The sequence below is a fragment of the Mytilus trossulus genome, chromosome 10, assembly GCF_036588685.1.
Source record: "Mytilus trossulus isolate FHL-02 chromosome 10, PNRI_Mtr1.1.1.hap1, whole genome shotgun sequence".
Taxonomy (NCBI): domain Eukaryota; kingdom Metazoa; phylum Mollusca; class Bivalvia; order Mytilida; family Mytilidae; genus Mytilus; species Mytilus trossulus.
Window position 1 is genome coordinate 29,052,039 of NC_086382.1, and position 19,939 is coordinate 29,071,977.

The 19,939-nt window shown below is 32.6% G+C and overlaps 2 protein-coding genes across 2 annotated transcripts; one reads left to right on the top strand and one right to left on the bottom strand.

Annotated features, from left to right (window-relative positions):
* Positions 1–3,008: 3,008 nt before the first annotated feature.
* LOC134687177 (neuropeptide Y receptor type 6-like) lies at positions 3,009–7,022 on the top strand. The gene is made up of 2 exons (XM_063547231.1): positions 3,009–3,147; positions 4,742–7,022. Exon 2 carries the CDS (start codon positions 4,764–4,766, stop codon positions 5,898–5,900), a length of 1,137 nt encoding a protein of 378 aa, XP_063403301.1. The 5' UTR covers positions 3,009–3,147; positions 4,742–4,763; the 3' UTR covers positions 5,901–7,022.
* A 4,977-nt stretch (positions 7,023–11,999) lies between these two features.
* On the bottom strand, positions 12,000–14,971 carry LOC134687178 (uncharacterized). The gene is made up of 4 exons (XM_063547232.1): positions 14,898–14,971; positions 13,440–13,518; positions 13,027–13,189; positions 12,000–12,171 (listed from the first exon to the last, which is right to left on the bottom strand). Exons 2-4 carry the CDS (start codon positions 13,486–13,488, stop codon positions 12,099–12,101), a joined length of 285 nt encoding a protein of 94 aa, XP_063403302.1. The 5' UTR covers positions 13,489–13,518; positions 14,898–14,971; the 3' UTR covers positions 12,000–12,098.
* Between the last annotated feature and the right edge of the window lie 4,968 nt (positions 14,972–19,939).

The window sequence follows — 19,939 nt, forward strand, 5'->3', positions numbered from 1 at the left end:
AACTTTAATTCAAAGACCGTGTCGCCATTTTGGAATCTGCCACACTTGATCCTAGCATTTGCGACATATCGCCTATAGCCATCATGCAACAGTACCTTTTTAAATGTGACGTCAAAACTTCTTTATATGATTATTTATCTTTCCCAGGCACATGGATTAATATGCACATAAAGTAAAAGGATATAGCAATAGTTATCAATGGTACCAGGATTATAATTTAATATGCCAGACGCGCGTTTTATCTACATAAGACTCGTCAGTGACGCTCAGATAAAAAAAGTAATAAAGACAAACAAATACAAAGTTGAAGAGCATTGAGGACTCAAAATTCCAAAAAGGTTTGCCAAATACGGCTAAGGTAATCTATACCTGGAATAAAAAAATCCTTAGTTTTTCGAAAAATTCAAAGTTTTGTCAACAGGAAATTTATTTAAAAAATGACCATATAATTTATATTCATGTCATAGAAACGAAACAATGAAATATCTTGAAGTTTTTAAACAGCCAGGAAATATGTTCAACTCTCTCTGATTGATCAAGTCATAAAAAAGGTTAGTACTTCTATATATTTGATTGAATCCCTAACGTTTGCAACCATTACATTTGAAAGTGTCTAAAGGACTCTTTTGTTTAAAAGTTTTTTTCCCAGCAAATTGCAGAGTCCTTCAAACTAAATTTGAATATAGAACATAAAGTAAAAGTGATAGAATTCGTAAATTTCCTAAATTTTAATTTTGGTGCTTTTATCTTTGGAATATTTTATAATTTTTGCATTGTAATGCAATGAATACATTTATATATATTGTGGAAATGAAACAAATCAGTAATACAAATACGCCCTTTATCCTAATTTTAAAACTTTTTCCTGTGATTCAGAATATCCTGCAATCGAAATGGAGAAAACTACAACCGTTGCCGTACTAAATTACCAAGAGGAAAACTACTCATCCATATTGACAAATTCTGCATCACAACTAAACATTTCTACATTAATGCCAGCCAGATCCCCTTCCCTCGGAGGTATCGAATATAACGAATTTATTAGACGGTGTACAGAATTGTTAATGGTGATAATCTTGTTTTTAATTGGAACGGTTGGAAATATTCACACAATACTGGTTTACTTGCCAGTGAGAGACATTCAAGAACGGTTCCATGTTCGAACATTACTCTTCTGGCTCTCTGCTGTCGATTTAATTACATGTGTTGTAGTTATGCCTGCCGAGACGTGCGGTTTTCACTGGCGTTATTCAATATAGTCTAATGCTGCTTGTAAACTATTTCGATATAGTGTTCACACGACGGTCATGTCTTCATGGTTGATTTAGTCGGTAATTGCCCATGAGAGATTCAAGACTATATGTGGTAAATGGCTGGGTACATAGTCAGTAGTTTCTAGTAAAATTTGTAAAGTAACAAGATGGTTTAAAGGGAAGTCTACTTTTATCAACATAATGTAGGTTGTTTTCTAATCATTATATCTTCTTTAATTATTTCCACTCCAATTTGTGACTTTTTCGGGATTAGAACGGTCCCGTTGTACTATGGAAAACTGGTTGGAATGCAATGCACAACGCTTAATAAGTACAGAAGTAAAACGACCGCTGGATTGTATGCGGGGGTAGTAGGTTTATTTGGATCATCGTGCTTCATGTACTGTTCATATTGCTATGGAAAGATATTCCATTTAATGTATACACAGGAATATATCTAGGAAAGAAGGAAAGAGAAAAGAATACAACATTATACTTTCAGCGAAGGTCCATAAAGCTCAACAAACTTTTTCCTACAGAAAAAGGAAACCGAAATACAAGGTTACAATTAGTATAATTGCCGCAACTGTTGTCGCTCTGTGGCTTCATTATCAGTGATAATTTCATTTACATAATTAATTATTATGTAATGAGTTGCTATATTGTGATGTCCACACTTGAATGAATTTAGCGTCTTTGTTCTTCATAGCATCCCAAAATATTTTATAGATTCTTGTACAACACAGCTTGACCTCCAAAATCATATCTCTGATTTCCAAAAACATCGATAAAACAAATTTTATACCCAAGTGGTCTCTTATGAATTGATGTTGCAAACTTCATTGAAGATTTATGAGAGAATAAAATACAATAGGAAAAATCTGAGACACAGTTTTGGAGGTCAAACTGTGTTGTGCAAGAATCTATAAAATATTTTGGGATGCTATGAATAACAAAGCAGCTAAAATGTAATAATTCTGCCATAATGAAATTATCACAATTTGAAAGATTAATCCATCTTCTTTCTTTTGGTACCTCATTTATAAAATTTAAAGAAAGATGAGTGGAATTACATCAGTTTAAAGATGTCTGATTGGGGATGAATCATCTTTGTATTGTGCTACCTTAAAGACAGTCATCACTAACAAACCTGTTCTAAATAAACTGCCTTTCCGCAAAAAAAAGGTAAGTATAACGATTTGAAAAAAAAGTAAGTAAATAGTACAAGTGAAACAGTAATGGAGTAACTATTCACCCTAAAAACAAAGGGGGATGGTTTATTGTTCAAGTCAGAAACTTTTTTTGCGCTCAGCGCATCATTTTTTTAATACTTTTTCGACGATGTCAATCAAATGATTTTTTACAAAATTTAACACTATGGGGAAAATAAGGATTCAAAATTGTTTTTGTCATCCGCTTGACCACATTATTTTTATTGTATTTTTTTTTTATTTATCAAAATGGGGGTCAGAAAATGTTTTAAGGAAAAAATTAATACCCCCTTGAAGTTAAATTGTCGTCCCGTTTATAATTACTCAATAAACAGTCAGAAGAATAAAGATAACCATAAGAAATATATTCTGTAAATTAAATCATTTAGTAATGGTTTCTTGAAATGATATATAAAACATTATATGTATAAAAGCTATGAATATGATCAATAAGATCAATATCCATACTATCACGCGCGCAAACATATATAATATTAACAGGAAAGGAGGGAAATAAATAACGTTGTGATTTTTCCTGTCACGATTGTCAATGAAAAAATATTAAGTGACAACTCAAACTTCACTCTTAAAACAAATCTGTCATACCGGATATCCCAAACCAAATTGACTATCGTAAATTGACAAGTAATAACGGAGAAATACAGTATATAGCGGAAGAAAATGTAAGTCTGCTTTTACATTTGCTTAAAGCCATATTGCTTTGCATGAATTTAAAAAAAGAAGATGTGTTATGATTGCCAATGAGGCAACTCTCTACAAGAGACCAAATTACACAGAAATTAACAACTATAAGTCACTTTACGGCCTTCAACAATGAGCACAACCCATACGGCATATTCAGCTATTAAAGGCAACGTCATAAGAATAAAAAACAATTCAAACGAGAAAACTAACGACTTAATTAATGTACAAAGAATGAACGAAAACAAATATGTAAAACATAAACAAACGACAACCACTGAATTACAGGCTCCTGACTTGGGAGAGCCACATACATAATGTGAAAGGGGTTAAACATGATAGCGGGAAACATTTTGCTTTGCATGAAGACATCAGGTAAAGAACATTTAAAACTTCATGTTATTCATTGTAAAGGTATCAAACGAAATTTGATGGTTCTTACATGTACTTGTGTTTCTAGATTGTACGTTGTTTAAACATAGTAGTTTAATTAACGGAGATTTGGTATATGATTAACTAATCAGACAAGTTTCCACCAGACTTTAATTGACGTAGACTCATAGGCAATCGAACCGACCTTCAAAAACGACCAAAACTCTAATCGTATAAGATAGTTTAATTAAAACAATATGACAAACGGTTGAATAAATCAGAAGAGAAAAACTGATGTTAGTTCAAAATTTTTGGCCGACTTGTTCGATCTCAAATGAGCGATATGAATTGTTTTCTGAAATTAGAACATGTTAATATTAACATATAATTATTCTTAGTAGTAATTGCTTGAAATGAGTGGCACAACTTCTTAGTCAAAGGGATATCCAAACTCATAAGTCGAAAACAAACTGGCAATGTCAGTGCAAAATAGCCACTACCAATTTATCATACTTTGCCTGTTAATTCCTTTTCGTTATTCAAAGATTTTTAGCAAACCGTAAAAAAATTAGTTAAATGTTGTGATGTAGAAAAATAATTCTTTAACCAAGAGTTCCAAGGTAGTGAAGTTAGAATCTTCCTCTTTTTAAGTCTTTAGAACTCATCACGGGTTGGTTGACTACAATGGAATATCCGTTTTACAGATGATAGCGGATATTTTCCAAATGTCATGACTACAATCCCGTCCCCATTTTACAGAGTGTTACCTACCGAATTGTTACTTATAACCGGTGTATACAGGCATGAGTAACATGAGGGGTGCCACATGTAGAGCAGGATCTGCTTATCCTTCCATATCAATTGAGATCTTCCCCAGAGTTTAATGGACAAAGGAAGGGTGGTTTCGTGTTGCTGAATCTTTGGTTTTCTATATGGTGTTTTGTGTACAATAGTTTGTCTGTTTATCTTTTTTCATTTTAACCAATGCGTTGTCAGTTTATATTCGACGTATGAGTTTTAATGTCAGTCTCGTAGTTTTCGCTTTTATTCTGAAATGTTTCTGTATACATTTTGGGAAATTTTAACTATTACTTACCAAATACAACTCAAATGATTAGTGTGTGTTTGGCTTCAATGAATTTTACTTTCTTAAATACACTGTTACGCTTCCGTCTTTTATTCTAAGGCTTTATTACTTTTCAGAATATACTATCAGGTTAATGTGATGGACGTCACCGTACTTTTAAATTACCCAGAAGACACTTACTCGAATTCATTGACAAACTTGGCATCACATCATAACGTTTCAACACTTCAACCAGACGGGCCACCTTTCTTGAAAGATATTGAATATAATGAATTTGTAAGACGATGGCCAGAATTTACATTGATGGTATGTTTGTCCTTAATTGGAACGATAGGGAATGCTCACACAATACTGGTGTACACACGAGTTAGAAATATGAAAGAACGGTCGAATGTCCGTACATTAATTATTTGGCTCTCTGCTGTCGACTTAGTAACGTCTGTTTTAGTTATGCCGTTCGAGATGGTCGTTACTCGCCTGATTTATTCAATTTCATCAAATGCTGTTTGTAAACTTGTTCGATATATAAGTCATTCGACAGCCTTCGCTTCATGGTTGATATTAACAGTCATTGCCTACGAGAGATACAAAAGTATCTACAGCATATTGTTAGGTGCTAGCTCAGCGTCAAATTACAAGTTTAAGGTAACCAGATGGATCAAGACGAAATCTACTCATTTCAAACATCATTTTATTTGTATTTTTATCATTTTATTGTCATTAATGGTTTCCATTCCATTTCCAGTTGTTATTGGTATTGAAAAGTTTCAGTTGAAACCGGAATTATTTGGGACTATATGTACAACACAGATTAGGTACAGAAGTAAACTGTATGCTGGATTTTTTGCTGGGATAACAGCAAGTTTCGTGATGAGTTGCTTTATCTGTTGTTCTTATTGTTATGGAAAGATAATATATATTATTCGTAAACAATCTGTGAAAGAACAAAAGAGAAGAGAAAATGTAACAAAATTAAGAGAAAACCATCTGAAGGATAAACTTGTTTTCGGAAATAGGAAACCAGGTGTGAAAAATGCCAAATACAAGGTTACCATCAGTCTTATTGTAGCAACTGCATTATCCTTTTGTAGTTTCATAATTTTTGCGATTGCAATATCAATGAAGCTGTTGAAATCAGACCTAAAAAGAAACCTGATTGTAGATTTTGCCTTGCGTGGAATTTTTATAAATCACACATGCAATCCCGTCATTTATTTTTTGTTTGACAGTAAATTTAGGGATGCATGCAAAAAACTATATACAAAACAAATGTAAATGTTTATTTATTAACTCTGTGTTTGCGATTGCTGACATGGATCGTGTGGATTCATTTATATTCGTTGGATACCAATTCTCGTCGATTTCGTGGGAACAGGGGAACCACGAATATAAATGTTCAACTGTAAAATACAAAAATGTATGCAAACTTTTCCAAAACCACAAATTTAAATATCATCGAATATGTAAGTTTTTCTCAATTCACGAAAATTGGTACGAACGAAATAAATGAATCCACGGTAAATTATGTGGTCTTTAAAAGCTTTTTTATTCTGTTCACATTTGTAATGAAATTGCCATCTTTAGATGTTGTTTTGATCTTTTTTTTTCTTCAAGTCTTCTGTTCCCTTTTCATGCGTGTATTTTAGTTAAGCAACATTTCTGTCAGGCGTTTGAAATTATATTATACATTTTATAAGCTTTGGAACTGACCCTGCTTAGTATGACACTGTATTTCTTTTAAATGCATCTCCTTCGTAACCAAATATTTTTTTCGACCAGCATAGTACATTACATCCTAAGGAAGCTTCAGTCAATTTGGACCGAAACTATACGATGACATCTTATAGTAGTTATCTACCCTTCACTGTATATGTAATGCATAATTATGTTCTTACGTGTAGGAATAACTTGTTCTAATTATGATAAAAAATACTAAAAGAAAGAGGTATTTATCAAAGGTTTTTTAGTGTTTTCCTTGTAACTGAAAAATAAACTGAAATTTGTTAATTTATTTTAGAAACGACTATTACCAAGCTTTTCTTTAAGACAGAGTTAAGAGTTCTTCCAAATAATGTCTGTACAGGCTTACATACTTTGTTTTGGATATTCCCTTTTTGTTATGGTGGCTAATAAAATAGGGTTATTGCATGAATATTGGGTAATATTGTCCCGAGTAGAATTTAATATTGCATGAGTTTGCGAGTGCAATATATGTTTTACGAGGGACGATATTCCACAATACTCATGTAATAACCCTTTTATTGTATAGAAATACAATATTTGAAAGTAAGAAATAGTTTAAACTAAGATTTTGTCGATGATGACGTCATGAATTTTTAGTATTAATTGCACTAGTGCAATATTGGAATTTATTGCACGCTAACTTTTGTTACTTTCTGTGGGAAATATTATATTGCTATATGCAATAAAATGTATTCTTAATACCTTTAATCATGGAAACTTTACCTGTTGACAATTTTTTCTATTTTCATTTCATTTTCTAATGTCACCAGTTCCCTTTGTTGTCTGTGAAAGGAAAGACATTTTTCTATGGTAGTAATTGTGTCTGATTGGAGAAAATGAAAGCGGTTTGTTATTATGAATGGGTTTTTTTTCTACTTATATTGAGCACAATTAATTTGATCGAAATTTTATAATCTGGATAAAAGTTATTTCTTGTTCAAATAAGTTTTGCTTTATCAAGGTGTCATGAAAAAAGTAATATCACAAAAATACTGAACACCAAGGAAAACTCAAAACGGAAAGTCCCTAATCAAATGGCAAAATCACGAGCTCAAACACAGCAAACGAATGGATAACAACTGTCATATTCCTGATTTGGTACAGGCATTTTCTTACTTCGAAAATGGTGAATTAAACCTGATTGAAAAGTTAACTAAACCTCTCACTTGTGTGACAGTTGAATCAAATTCCATTATATTGACAGCGATGTATGAACAAACCAAATAGACATACTAGGTAAAAATGTCACAAATAGGGTTATGGCCACGTCATGTATTTAAAAGAAAATCAAAAATGCATATAGACAAAGCACATTAGCAAAATTCAAAGACAATAATACAAAAAATATCATAGAACAATATATATCACTATGGTGGGATGTATAAGTACAGTGTCACGTCAAATGGATATCATAACAAAAAAGACTAAACAGTAGAAGTAATATTTATAATGTCAGCTTATTTGGATAGTATATACCTTTTGATCTAAAATTTCCAACAAACGATCAGTCAGTAACCTAGTATTGTACCTTATATGTCCTCCAGGCTAATTTGGACTTAAGACCAAGATTGAAATCATGCGGGATGACTAGAAGTAGTATATTGACAGTTATTATCCATTCGTTTGATGTGTTCCAGCTTTTGATTTTGTCATTTGATAAGGGACTGTCTGTTTTGAATTTTCATAGGCTTTCGGTATTTTTGTGATTTTACTTTTTACTTCAAAATTGTTCATGTACATATAAATCTTAGAATAAAGAAGAAGAAGAATGGAAGGGCAGATGGACCCAAGGCTCCGTGTTGAAGGCCCTACATTGACCTATAATGGTTTACTTTGATAAATTGTTATTTGGATGGAGAGCTGTCTCATTGGCGCTCACACCACATCTTTCTATATCTATAAGAATATCACAGACTATAAGTTTCAATGCACTCTATTTTTGTTGGTAGGGCATTAACATATTGAATTTATAGTGTTTTATTTTTATACATGTCATTTTGGTGATCTCTTTAAAGACGGGATACACATAGTGTTGACTTCTTAGGAATGAAAACTAAAAGACTGAGAATTTAATACCAAAATAGTTAATTGCTGATATATCAATCTAAACTTGCAGAATGAAAACAAATCTTTGAAATATTGGGCTCCTAGCTCATGTTTCATTATTGTATACACGAAAACTTTCGTGGCATTTTATGTGGTATATTTGCCCTTGCTTTTTCAAAACTCAAAGGGTATTCAAACGCATACGTCTAGGACAAATTGATAACGCTATGGCGTTAAATGACAATACAGAAAAAGAACTGTATAAAAAAAAACGACTGACCAAATAATTCTAAAAAATCCTTTTCACATGAAATATATACATTCACTTCATTTGCACTTTGACAGATAGTTGTTTCCTTGGCATTCAAATCACACCTACTTATTTTCATACAGATAGGTAAAAGTGAGTTTAGTTTGTGTTTGTGTTTTTATTGTTTTTGCTGTTAATGATTCAATTATCTCACTTGAATAGAATGGAAAACACGTGTTATGTTTTATTTGTAGCACATATATTTTACACCTGAAGTTACCATTCATTATTATGTTCATTTGAATTATTTTGGAATATTTAAAAAACCAAACATTTTTTACTCTATCAAACTTATAAATTCAATAGAGTGATAAACTATTTATATACAAATGCAATTAACCTATCAACGGGTTCCTTCCCAAAAGTTAAATTGCAAGAATCAGAAATAAAAAACACCGCAAATTGCATTATATTTTTATTTAGATAAAATAATTGATTTCTATATGTGGGGTGTGCTCTTACCTAATGAAGGGAACTGAAGGTTAGAGCGCCAGTCCTTCCAAAATTCTGGTAGGCAGTGTTGTTCTCGCCAATTTACAGCGCCGACGGAGGAGAACCCGTTACTGCTTTAGCCGTGCACCTATAAAATGTGTAATTTCTTCTAACTTTGAAGAAATTATTTTGGAATGGATCTCTTCTTATATTCATTCATTCTCTTTATTCTTTAAAATTCTCTTTCAATCCTTAATTTTTTTCTCACTGTCTATATTTCACACTTTCTCTTTCTCTCAATCTTTCAATCTTTTCTTTTTTTTTTCTTTTTCTTACACTGATTTGGTTTCATTCGATCCCTCGCACACTTTCTCTTACTCTCTCTCATACTCTCCTTCTTACTTTCTCTCATACACTCTTACTTTCTCTCTCTTTCTCTCATACACTCTTTCTTACTTTATCTCTCACACTCTTTCTTACTTTCTCACACTCTCTAACAGTGTGAGAGTTTGTGTCTGTGAGAGAGTGTGTGTTTAGGAGAAGGAGTGAGTGTGTGTGGCAGATAGAGTGTGTGTGTGTGGCAGATAGAGTGTGTGTGTGTGGGGGAGAGTACTGTGAGTGTGTGGGAGAGACAGTGTGTGTGTGGGAGAGACAGTGTGTGTATGAGAGAGAGAGGAGTGTGAGGGAAGAGTGTGTGTGTGAAAGGAAAGTGTGTCTATGAGAGGAAGGGGAGAGGGTGTGTGAGTTGGTGAATGTATGAGTGTGGGTGTGGCTAAGACAGTGAGTATGTGTGCGAATGAGTGTGTTTAGTAAGTGTGTGAGAGAGAGAGAGAGAGAGAGAGAGAGAGAGAGAGAGAGAGAGAGAGAGAGAGAGAGAGAGAGAGAGAGAGAGAGAGAGAGAGAGAGAGAGTGTTAGGACAATGAGATGACGTGAGGCTTTTAATGACATATTTTTAGTCTTTTTCGTTTATTGGCATAATTTAAAATAAACATAAAGAGGCATTTTAAACACCAGAAAAGATCTTCAATTCATTGACATGCCCAAATCGTCAATCGATTTCTTTTTGAATTGTTATTCAGACATTTTGTTTTAAATACTAGTATATCAGATATAGAGAAACAGGATATAAAGAGCAAAACAAGTGGAAAAATAAACAAAATACTATTGAACTTAAAATTGAAACCTGATAGTAGTTGATCTAGACCCTGCACGACTGTTTATTGCGAGATTTTATTTGGCTTTACAAAAACCTGTATTACATAGATGAAATTCTAACTTAAAACAGATGAGAAAGTCCTTTACTTTATGATATTTACATTTTGACGAAAACTGTCTGTATTATAAAAGTGAATAGAAAGAAACTGTACTCGCAAACATTAGTCTATGAAATAACGTTCATCAGGTACACCTTACAACGTTAGGAAGACAGATTAGTTAAACTTTAGTTAACCCTATTAGACTACATTCAGAGGTAGACAGGATCTGCAATTCGTTTTTATGCTCCAACTGCGATATTAGAGACGCATACTGTTTTCTGGTCTTTGCGTCTGTGTGTCCGCTCGTCTGTTCGTCCGTTCATACCGCTTCACGTTAGATTTTTTTTTAAGTTGAAGTCCAATCGACTTAAAACTTAGTACACATGTACCCTATGATATGGTTTTACAATTCTTAATGCCAAATTAGATTTTTTACCCCAATTTCACGGTCCACTGAACATAGAAAATGATAGTGCAAGTGGGGCATATAGAGACGATAAACATGTTAATGGGGTTGTCTCAAAAGGCGTATTGATTTTTCTGAACATACTATGTAAAGTCATATGAATTATGACAAAGGAGAGATTTTATGATTTTCAATCAATTTAATCGTCACATCTTTCTACAAAAGCAGCACAGGTTTGATAATCTTATTTAGGGAACGGGATCGTAGTTGCGAAATGACAAACATATCCGCTATCATCTTTGAAACGGACATTACATTACGGTCAATCAACTTATGATGGCGTCCGTAAAATTTACGAAGGGATGATTTCAACTTGACCATTTGGAACTTTTGGTTTAATAGCAACCTTATGAGGTAAAAAAAGGTTCTCTTTAAAATCAAATAGATTGTCAAAATTCTATAGTTAAGATTTAAATGCAAAATAGTGTAGTTTTCGTTGATAAATGTTTTGAAGAAGGCATATTTCTTTAGAGATGTTTTTATTACACTATTTCTATATGGTTTTCTTTTCCTAATTAATATACTGAAATTCTTAATTAAGACTTGCAAAGTAGCAAAACTTTGTATAAATCACTATAATTCCAGAGCCTTTAAAATATTTGTTAAGGTGCCGGCATATTAACGAAATAATGACACACATGAACCATGTGGATGCCATGTTCGATATAAACTATATCACGAGATGTGATATGATTGTCAATGAGACAACTAGCATCAAAAGTTAAAAGGATTGTTCAATTCAACTGTTAATGACTTATGATATTTGGCATATCGTGTCAAATTAAAAAAAACACATGTTGTTTCTGATCAATAACGTGTGAGCGGCAAGTCGGCAAAAAGAGAAGCACGCTTTGTTCCCATATGTTGTCAATATAAATCAGGCTTTTTGATCATGTAATTCTCTTACAGATTTTTTTTTCTCTCACAAAATATGATTTATTTTTTCCTTACACAAGGTATAAGTATCTACGTTAGCTTTTAAGTTTTGATGATGTTATTTCATGTAATACCCATGCAATTGTTTTATCAATAAAACTATAAAATATATGAATTGGGTCGCGGCTGCTCTTGTTATATATTGTGAATGTGTATAAGTCAACTAGACAATGAAAGACAACTGTACGAGATACATTTACTTAAAAGTGATTTCATTCAAAAGTTCAACAGTAACAATTTTAGTTATAGAAAACAAAGTTCTTCTCTTCAGCTAATCTCTGTGTTATAATTGTTGGATGAATTGTGCCTGTTCTTCTGCTAAGTTATCTATTTGTTGATGAGGCATGGAAGATTGTCTGAAAGAAAACCAAAAATGTTTTGTTAAGGTGGTACCTAGGTTAAGGGAAATAACTCTTAAAATCATCCATATGTTTGTGTCAGCCATTTTCAAAAATACGTTCTAAGCTTCTAGAATACATAGATGATTTTCAATCTGTTTCAGGTAAATGCTTAAAATACATTAATAAAACTTGACTATTACAAACGCATCACTGAATTAAAGAGTTATCTCCCTGGACCAAGGTCTACCCCCTTAAATAAGCACAAAAAACGTCAATGAAATAAGAGGTATCCGTATAATGAGATGATATGTTACGATTGACATATATTAAAAAACAGAGCTAATTTTGTCAATTATTTCTTTGCTAAACAAGACTAAAAGTAGGCAATCAAAAAACATAAGTCGAAAAAAAAAATTAGTATATTATGTAATCTAGATCCAACGCAGGAATCCAGAAAATAAACTCGTGTCGATTGAGACTAGCCGTAATAAAAACATTTAGACTTTTGTAAAATTTTAATCTTGGTATCTATGATGAGTTTATTTATCTATCTAAATCAAGAGATTGAAAATAATACAAATATTTCTACATGAATAATGATTAATATGAGAGGCCAATTGACACTAATAAAGGTCATTTTGGAACGGTAAAACCGGAATTTATACTATTTTTTGAGAACCGAGATTGTCATGGTCACATGGGAAAGGTAAATTTATCTGATTTAAATTATTTTTTTAACGCTACAAAGGACATATTTGGAGCACCAGGCATTTTCAAGGTGGCATCGGAAAGGTTAATTTATCTGATTTGAATTATTTCTTTATAGCTACAAAGGACATTTTTGGGGAACCAGGATTTGTCAGAGCTTACTCTTCTATTTGTTTTATGTCTATCTTTGTTACAGATTCATTGGCACAACGATAGCATTTACATAAGCAGAAAGGTCCACGTTCAGCAGCAAAGTAAGCACCGCATCCTCTTCCAACACATTTCAATCTACAACGGGTTCTACAGCTTGCATCTGCTTCTTGGACTAAAACGAAACATTGTAGATTTGTCGTAATTATAATTCCAATTACTCAAGCAATTGCTTCTTCAAAGAAAAAAAATCGTCATACTTGTGCAAGAAAATTAATTATAGTTCCTTTAAATTATTTTATTAATGGTCTTTCTCATTTAAATCAACTAAGAATGTGGTGATGAACTCTAAAATGTGGACGACCAATTAAACATGAATAGGCAAGATGACATATCAGACAATACATTTGTATTGTGAAATTTACCTGCAAAAAGAACATACAAGGCAATAACCAGAATACTTGCAGTCTTCATATTAGATCTAACGACGGTTCTGAAGTAAAGCTGAAATATCAATAAAAAAAAACGTGTCATGTGTACTTGGTCTATTGCTTGTTGTAGAGTAAAGTTCAGAATTAGAAAATGTTGGGTTTGAATTTTCGAAACTATTTACTAGTATCTATTTAATAAGTATTTCCATTTTATATGAAAACGTCTCACGTCTTATAATGTGGAACGTCAGACAAGCGATTCCTCTACATAAGACTCATCAATGACCTTTGAAGCAAAAACAGTTAAACGGTTTTTGCATGTATCAAATGCAAAATCAAAAGCTTATAATTCTGAAAAGCTTGACTAAATACTGCCACGGCAATCCATGTATGAGGTCATATATGAATTAATTCTTATATCGTTTTTTTCGCAAATTTACAAATACTTTTTTATTGCATGTATTTTGTGAGTGTTGGTGCTTCTAACCTAAGACAAATTTGTGATAAAATCAACTCACCGTAAAAATTAATCTACCCTGTTATCTAAAAAATAACCCTATAATTATGATTACTAGTAAATAGTGCATGACTTCTGTTGTGTTTTTTTTATAATAAAACCTACATCTTTCAGGTAGATATAGACCGATAGTTAAAGAAAGGTTCTTATGTAGACGAAACGCGCGTCTGGCGTACTAAATTGTAATCCTGGTACCTTTGATAACTATTTACATTTGGGTTTTTTTAATACTTTTTTAAAAAGAGGCTAATTACACCAAAAAAAGAAGCAAACAAAAACCCAACATAAGTCGAAGAAAGATTGAAAAAAACATGGGGAAAAAACACAAAAAACGACGAAAAGATCAACGAACATCTGATAAAAACTACACACAAACTAAAGACTGACCAACATGTTAATGTCATTGTTGAGTGTATTGGTCATTGTCGAATATTTTGTCCTGAATAAAACTTACAATCGTATTTTCAAACATTCACATTCTGTTTTAGAGTAAGGGAATAGAAGCGTATGGATGTATTAGAAATTTGGTATTTCTTCAACCTTAGAAAAGTCTCATAAGACAAATGGTATGAAACATAACCCAGGACTATAACGCAACTATTTTAAACATGAGCAACGCAACTATTTTAAACATGAGCAACGCAACGATTATTGGCAGGTTTTGTGTAGCTAAATCATGGATTACTCTGGTGTTTTAATGGAATGCTCTGTATCGCCTTAGTTATATCTATATTGATATAAATAAAACGTCATCGCCCCATTTTGGACAAAAACAAAAGAAGGAAATAATGAGAAGAAACTTTTATCATGAAGGTGCAACAAAAATGAACACTAAGTGAGCTAGTGTTACTCGAGAGTGTTGACTGACCACCAACAGATTCCATAGGAATATGCATGTCAAAATGAAAATCGAAATTAGCAATGAAAGATCTTACCTATTATCCAGTTAATTGTATTGATTAGTTAGAATGTAACAGTTTCATAAACATATGTTGATCATGAATCAAATTAACAGGAAAGAGGGATATGAAAAACATTCAGACTTTTCCTGTGTCGGAAGTCTAAATATTTTTTTTTACATATACTCAATATTTTCTGGAGGCAAAATAACAATATCGGATATCCCAGGTAAACAAAGTAAATATTAGTTATTGAAAACTAGTCAACCAGGATAACATTTTCGAAAGATTCTCGGGTTTTGTTCAGAGTGAAGCTACGAAGTAGTAAACACTCTTAGAGTACCACTGTTAAGGAAAGCATCGAACATGTTTTTTTTTTATGGTTTCCAACTTATTCGGTATTCAAGATCCTATCATTGAGTTATTGTGCTATGGTAAATTGTTTTACATGTCTTTCATTTCTGCAGTTTTTCTAATATGTTTTGTCTATATATGCCTTCTTGTGGGTTTTTTTTATGATATATGATATGGCTCTGTACTTAAACATTCCGTTATTGTGCTATGACAAATTTTGTGTTTTTGTCTTTATTTTGGTTATTGGTCTTTGTCTATATGCCTTTTTGTTGTTCTTTGTTACATTTTTTTTGTATCGTGGCTTAGATTATAACACAATACTGTCTTCTGTACCCCAGACTAGGACTTTCTTTGTTTTTACCTTTTATGAATGTTTGTTTTGTGGTCAATATAATGCGACAAGTGAGAGGTTCAGCTAGCTATAAACAGATTCAATTAATCATTTTCTACATCACAAAATGCATGTACTTAGTCAGGAATAGGACAATTTTGATGTGTTAGAGTTTTGGATTTTTACCTATTGATTAGGGACTTTCAGTTTTGGATTTTCGTCGGATATTTTTTTTAAATTTTACTTCTTATCTTATATATCTAATAGATATAATGAATAACTGTTCAGTACTAAAAGGTATCAAAACATTTAAACAAGAGTTATTCACTTTTAGCAAATATGTTGGCATGCAAGTTTCCATAAAGGACCGATTTTGGCCTCAAATTTAGGGTTCATCTGACGAAAGATTTTGACCACTTATTAAACACTTAAAATAAAATTGAGAATAAAAGTCTATTTCATTTGATTCAATTAGTTTATGTGAAAGATTTTAACTAATTTAGTCATATACGATCCGATTCAAGCCCAAATATGAAAAATCTACCAAATATGCCGGAAAATGTCACTTTTCCGATGGTTTTTGTCAAAAATGAAAGTGGCCGCATCCGTGTTCATCCACAACCTTTATATATGTTATGTATTATCATCAAATACAACTTACATTTCAATATTGGGGATGAACACCAATGCGGCCACTTTCGTTTTACATGGAAACCGTTTATAATTTAACTAAAATGCTAGAATTGTGGAGATTTCAGTAATTTAGCACGACTTAATGGTGCTACTACCCGATATATGTGTATGGTATTGTCAAAAACAGCCCATATTTATGTAGCAGAAGCATTCTACTGTTAAAAAAATAACTAAAAGTTTACATTTTAACAATTTTGTAAAACTGCTATATATTGGGCCAAAGAGGGATCTTACTGGACCTACTCCTTTGAACATCGATTTTTATGACAGCTAATTTTCATCACTATCAGAGTTTAGTTGTACTATTGTGAATATTTATTTTCAGAATACACTATTTCGCTGATGAAATGGAAAAGACTTCAATTGTAACCATACTCAACTATCTAAAGGACAACTAGTCACAAAGCTTAACAAACTTACAACTTAGCAATTCTACATTAATGCCATATCACCTGACCTGGTTAAAATTGAATATGATGAATTTGTGAGACGGTGTTCCGATTTTTCGGTTTTGATGATTTTAGTTCTAATTGGAACGGTTGGATATGATCACACACAATACTGGTTTACCTGCGAGTGAGCGTTATGAAAGAACGATTCCAGGTTCGTACATTAATTATCTGGCTCTCTGCTGTCGACTAAACTACTTGTCTTTTAGTTCTGCCGTTTGAAAATAAACTCATTATAGATACCAGGACTATTTTTTTTGTATATACGCCAGACGCGAACGTTTGCTTTTCGCTTCAGTTATTCCATATCATTGACTGTTGCCTGTAATTTTTTTTCGATAGATACCACACATAACAGTTGTATCTTCATGGTTGATATAAACCGTTATATGCCATTAGAGATATAAAAGTATATACGGTTAATTGTTAAATACAAAGTCAGAAGAACCTAGTATAACTCATAAAAGAGGGATGAAAGATACCAAAGGGACAGTCAAACTCATAAATCTAAAACAAACTGACAACGCCATGGCTGAAAATGAAAAAGACAAACAGACGAACAGTACACATTATAAAGTAACCAGTTGGATAAAAGGCAAGCCTCCTTTTTGTCAACATAATCAAGTTTTTTCTCTGATTGTCATATCTACTACAGTGCTTTCTACTCCGACATTGCTTTTGGTTTTTCTACGTTTAACACAACTATTCCCCATGTTAAGTTGAAAGATCGATTCCACATCTCATTAAACAGAGCTATTTCTATCAAAAATGGGATTCGTAGATACAAATTTCTTTGGGTTACAATAATTCATATTTTGTGAAAAATCACACTGAATATTTCAACAAATATACTGAAGATGATATTATCAAAATGCTGGACTTTTTGATCGAAAATATATTTGTTGATTTTGGAGGATTCATATTTCAACAGACAATCGGACATCCAATGGGTACTAATTGTGCACCCCTACTAGCAGATTTGTTTTTGTACTCGTATGAAGCAGAATTCATTCAAACGCTTCTAAAAGACAAACAGAAAAAGCACCTTGCGAAATTGTTTAATTTACCTTTCCGATATATGTTGATGATGTCCTGTCATTGAATAACCCATTTTTCAGCCAATTCTTTCATCTAATATATTCCAGTGAACTTGAAATTAAGGATATTACTGATACTAGAAGGACTGCTTCCTGTACCAAGTCAGGAAGATGGCCATTGTTATATTATTGTTCGTGTCTGTGTGTGTTGCATTTTAACGTTGCGTCGTTTGTTTTCTCTTATTTTTGAGATACATGTTTTAAGATAAGACGTGGCACGGTACTTGTCTATCCTAAATTCATGTATTTGGTTTTGATGTTATATTTGTTATTCTCGTGGGAATTTGTCTGATGCTTTGTCCGTTTCTGTGTGTGTTACATTTCAGTGTTGTGTCGTTGTTCTCCTCTTATATTTAATGAGTTTCACTCGGTTTTAGTTTGTTACCCCGATTTTGTTTTTAGTCCACGGATTTATGAGTTTTGAAAAGCGGAACACTACTGATGCCTTTATTCATACCTTTATCTTTTCCTCAATATTGGCACATTTGGACGACTTCACACGAAAATCTATAACAAACGGGACGATTTCAACTTCCCAATTGTCAATTTCCCATTTTTAGGCAGGTAAAATACCCTCTGCCCCTTCGTGTTTACATATCTCAATTGAGACGTTATTCTTGTGCATGTTCACACTATACGGACTACAAAATGTGCTCCTAACGCAGAAACTGCTCCAACATATTTATGAGGAGGACAGATTACAAATGACACTCCTCAATTTAACGGACACCATCACGAATTGGTTGATCCATACGATGCATCTTTGTCCGAACTAACTATGGACATTTTTACCACGTGTTAGTTTGTCTTTATGTCGTTTGATCTTTTATTACCGAACGTGACTTATTCCCGAATGTGTCTGTTTGTCGAGTGTGAATTTGTTTTGCTTTAAGACGTGTCACGGTACTTTTCCATCCCGAATTCATTTGTTGGATTTTGATGTTGTGTTTGTTGCTGTCATCGGATTTTGTCAAATGTCTTAACGTTTGTAGTTGTAAATCGTATTTTTTTCTGTTGTATTTGTGTGTTGTGTTGGGGATAACTAATGGGAGATATCTGTTTGCGCCAAAAATACGTCCTTTTGCGCCATCTTTTTGTCTTAAATGCTATGTTTGCGCCACATTTTTTAAAATTAGATGGTATCAATTGCGCCAAAACAAAACATACGATTGCGCCAATTAGAAGAAAAATGACTTCCTTACTCTTTTTTTTTACTTGGAACCGGCAGCGGCACGGCAAATGTTTCCTTTTCTGAAACATATATTTTTCTTACTGCTGCTGCATGGGTACTTTTCAATTTAATGTATGTAGTATATATCTTTCAACTTCTCTTTATTGTCCAAAAACACAAACCTTGAAGGATGAAATCCATAAAACAGTTCATAATAGTTCCTAATAATAATAAAGCCCATACGCATGGTGGGGACAAAGCAATGTGTCATCAACATATGTTGACTAATCATCCAATTCATTTGTTAGATTTTAGTTTAGATCGACGAAATTTAGACGATATATTTTGTGTGCAGTTTGATCAGAAGAAACACCGACAAAGCTAGATAACACTATTAATTATCTAATTACTACTACAATTTGATATTAATTAGTATTCTAATTTTCACTGTAATATAAGTTAGATAAGTCATACAAATCTAATCTTGAATTTCATCCAAATTCTTTCTTAATTTTCGGAACACGTTTTAGAAATTCAAATGTGACGTCACTTTGGGCGTTGCAATGGCTTTAGCTAACACGGCTGTAATTTTTATAATGTATTCGTTTTTATTCTATAGCTAGTCACCATTTCAGTTTAATCATTTATATCTATTATATAGTAATTTTATAAAATGTACGGTTCGCAAAACTATGTATTATTCTTGATAATAACGATGTGTTTGTCCCAGGCGGATAACCCTGGCCATATTGATCAAAACTTTTTGAATCTTTTGGTCCTCAGTGATCTTCAACTATCTACTTGTTTTGGCTTTTAAACTTTTTTCATCTGGGCATAGTCTTGTGTGGACGTAACGCACCTCATATATTTTTTTCAACCTTGTACCTTTTGTTGGCTACTATTCGTTTGTTTCTCTGTCATATGTTCTCTCATTTATTTGTTGTAGCCCTGTCATATAATGTTGTCATTTTAATGTTATAATT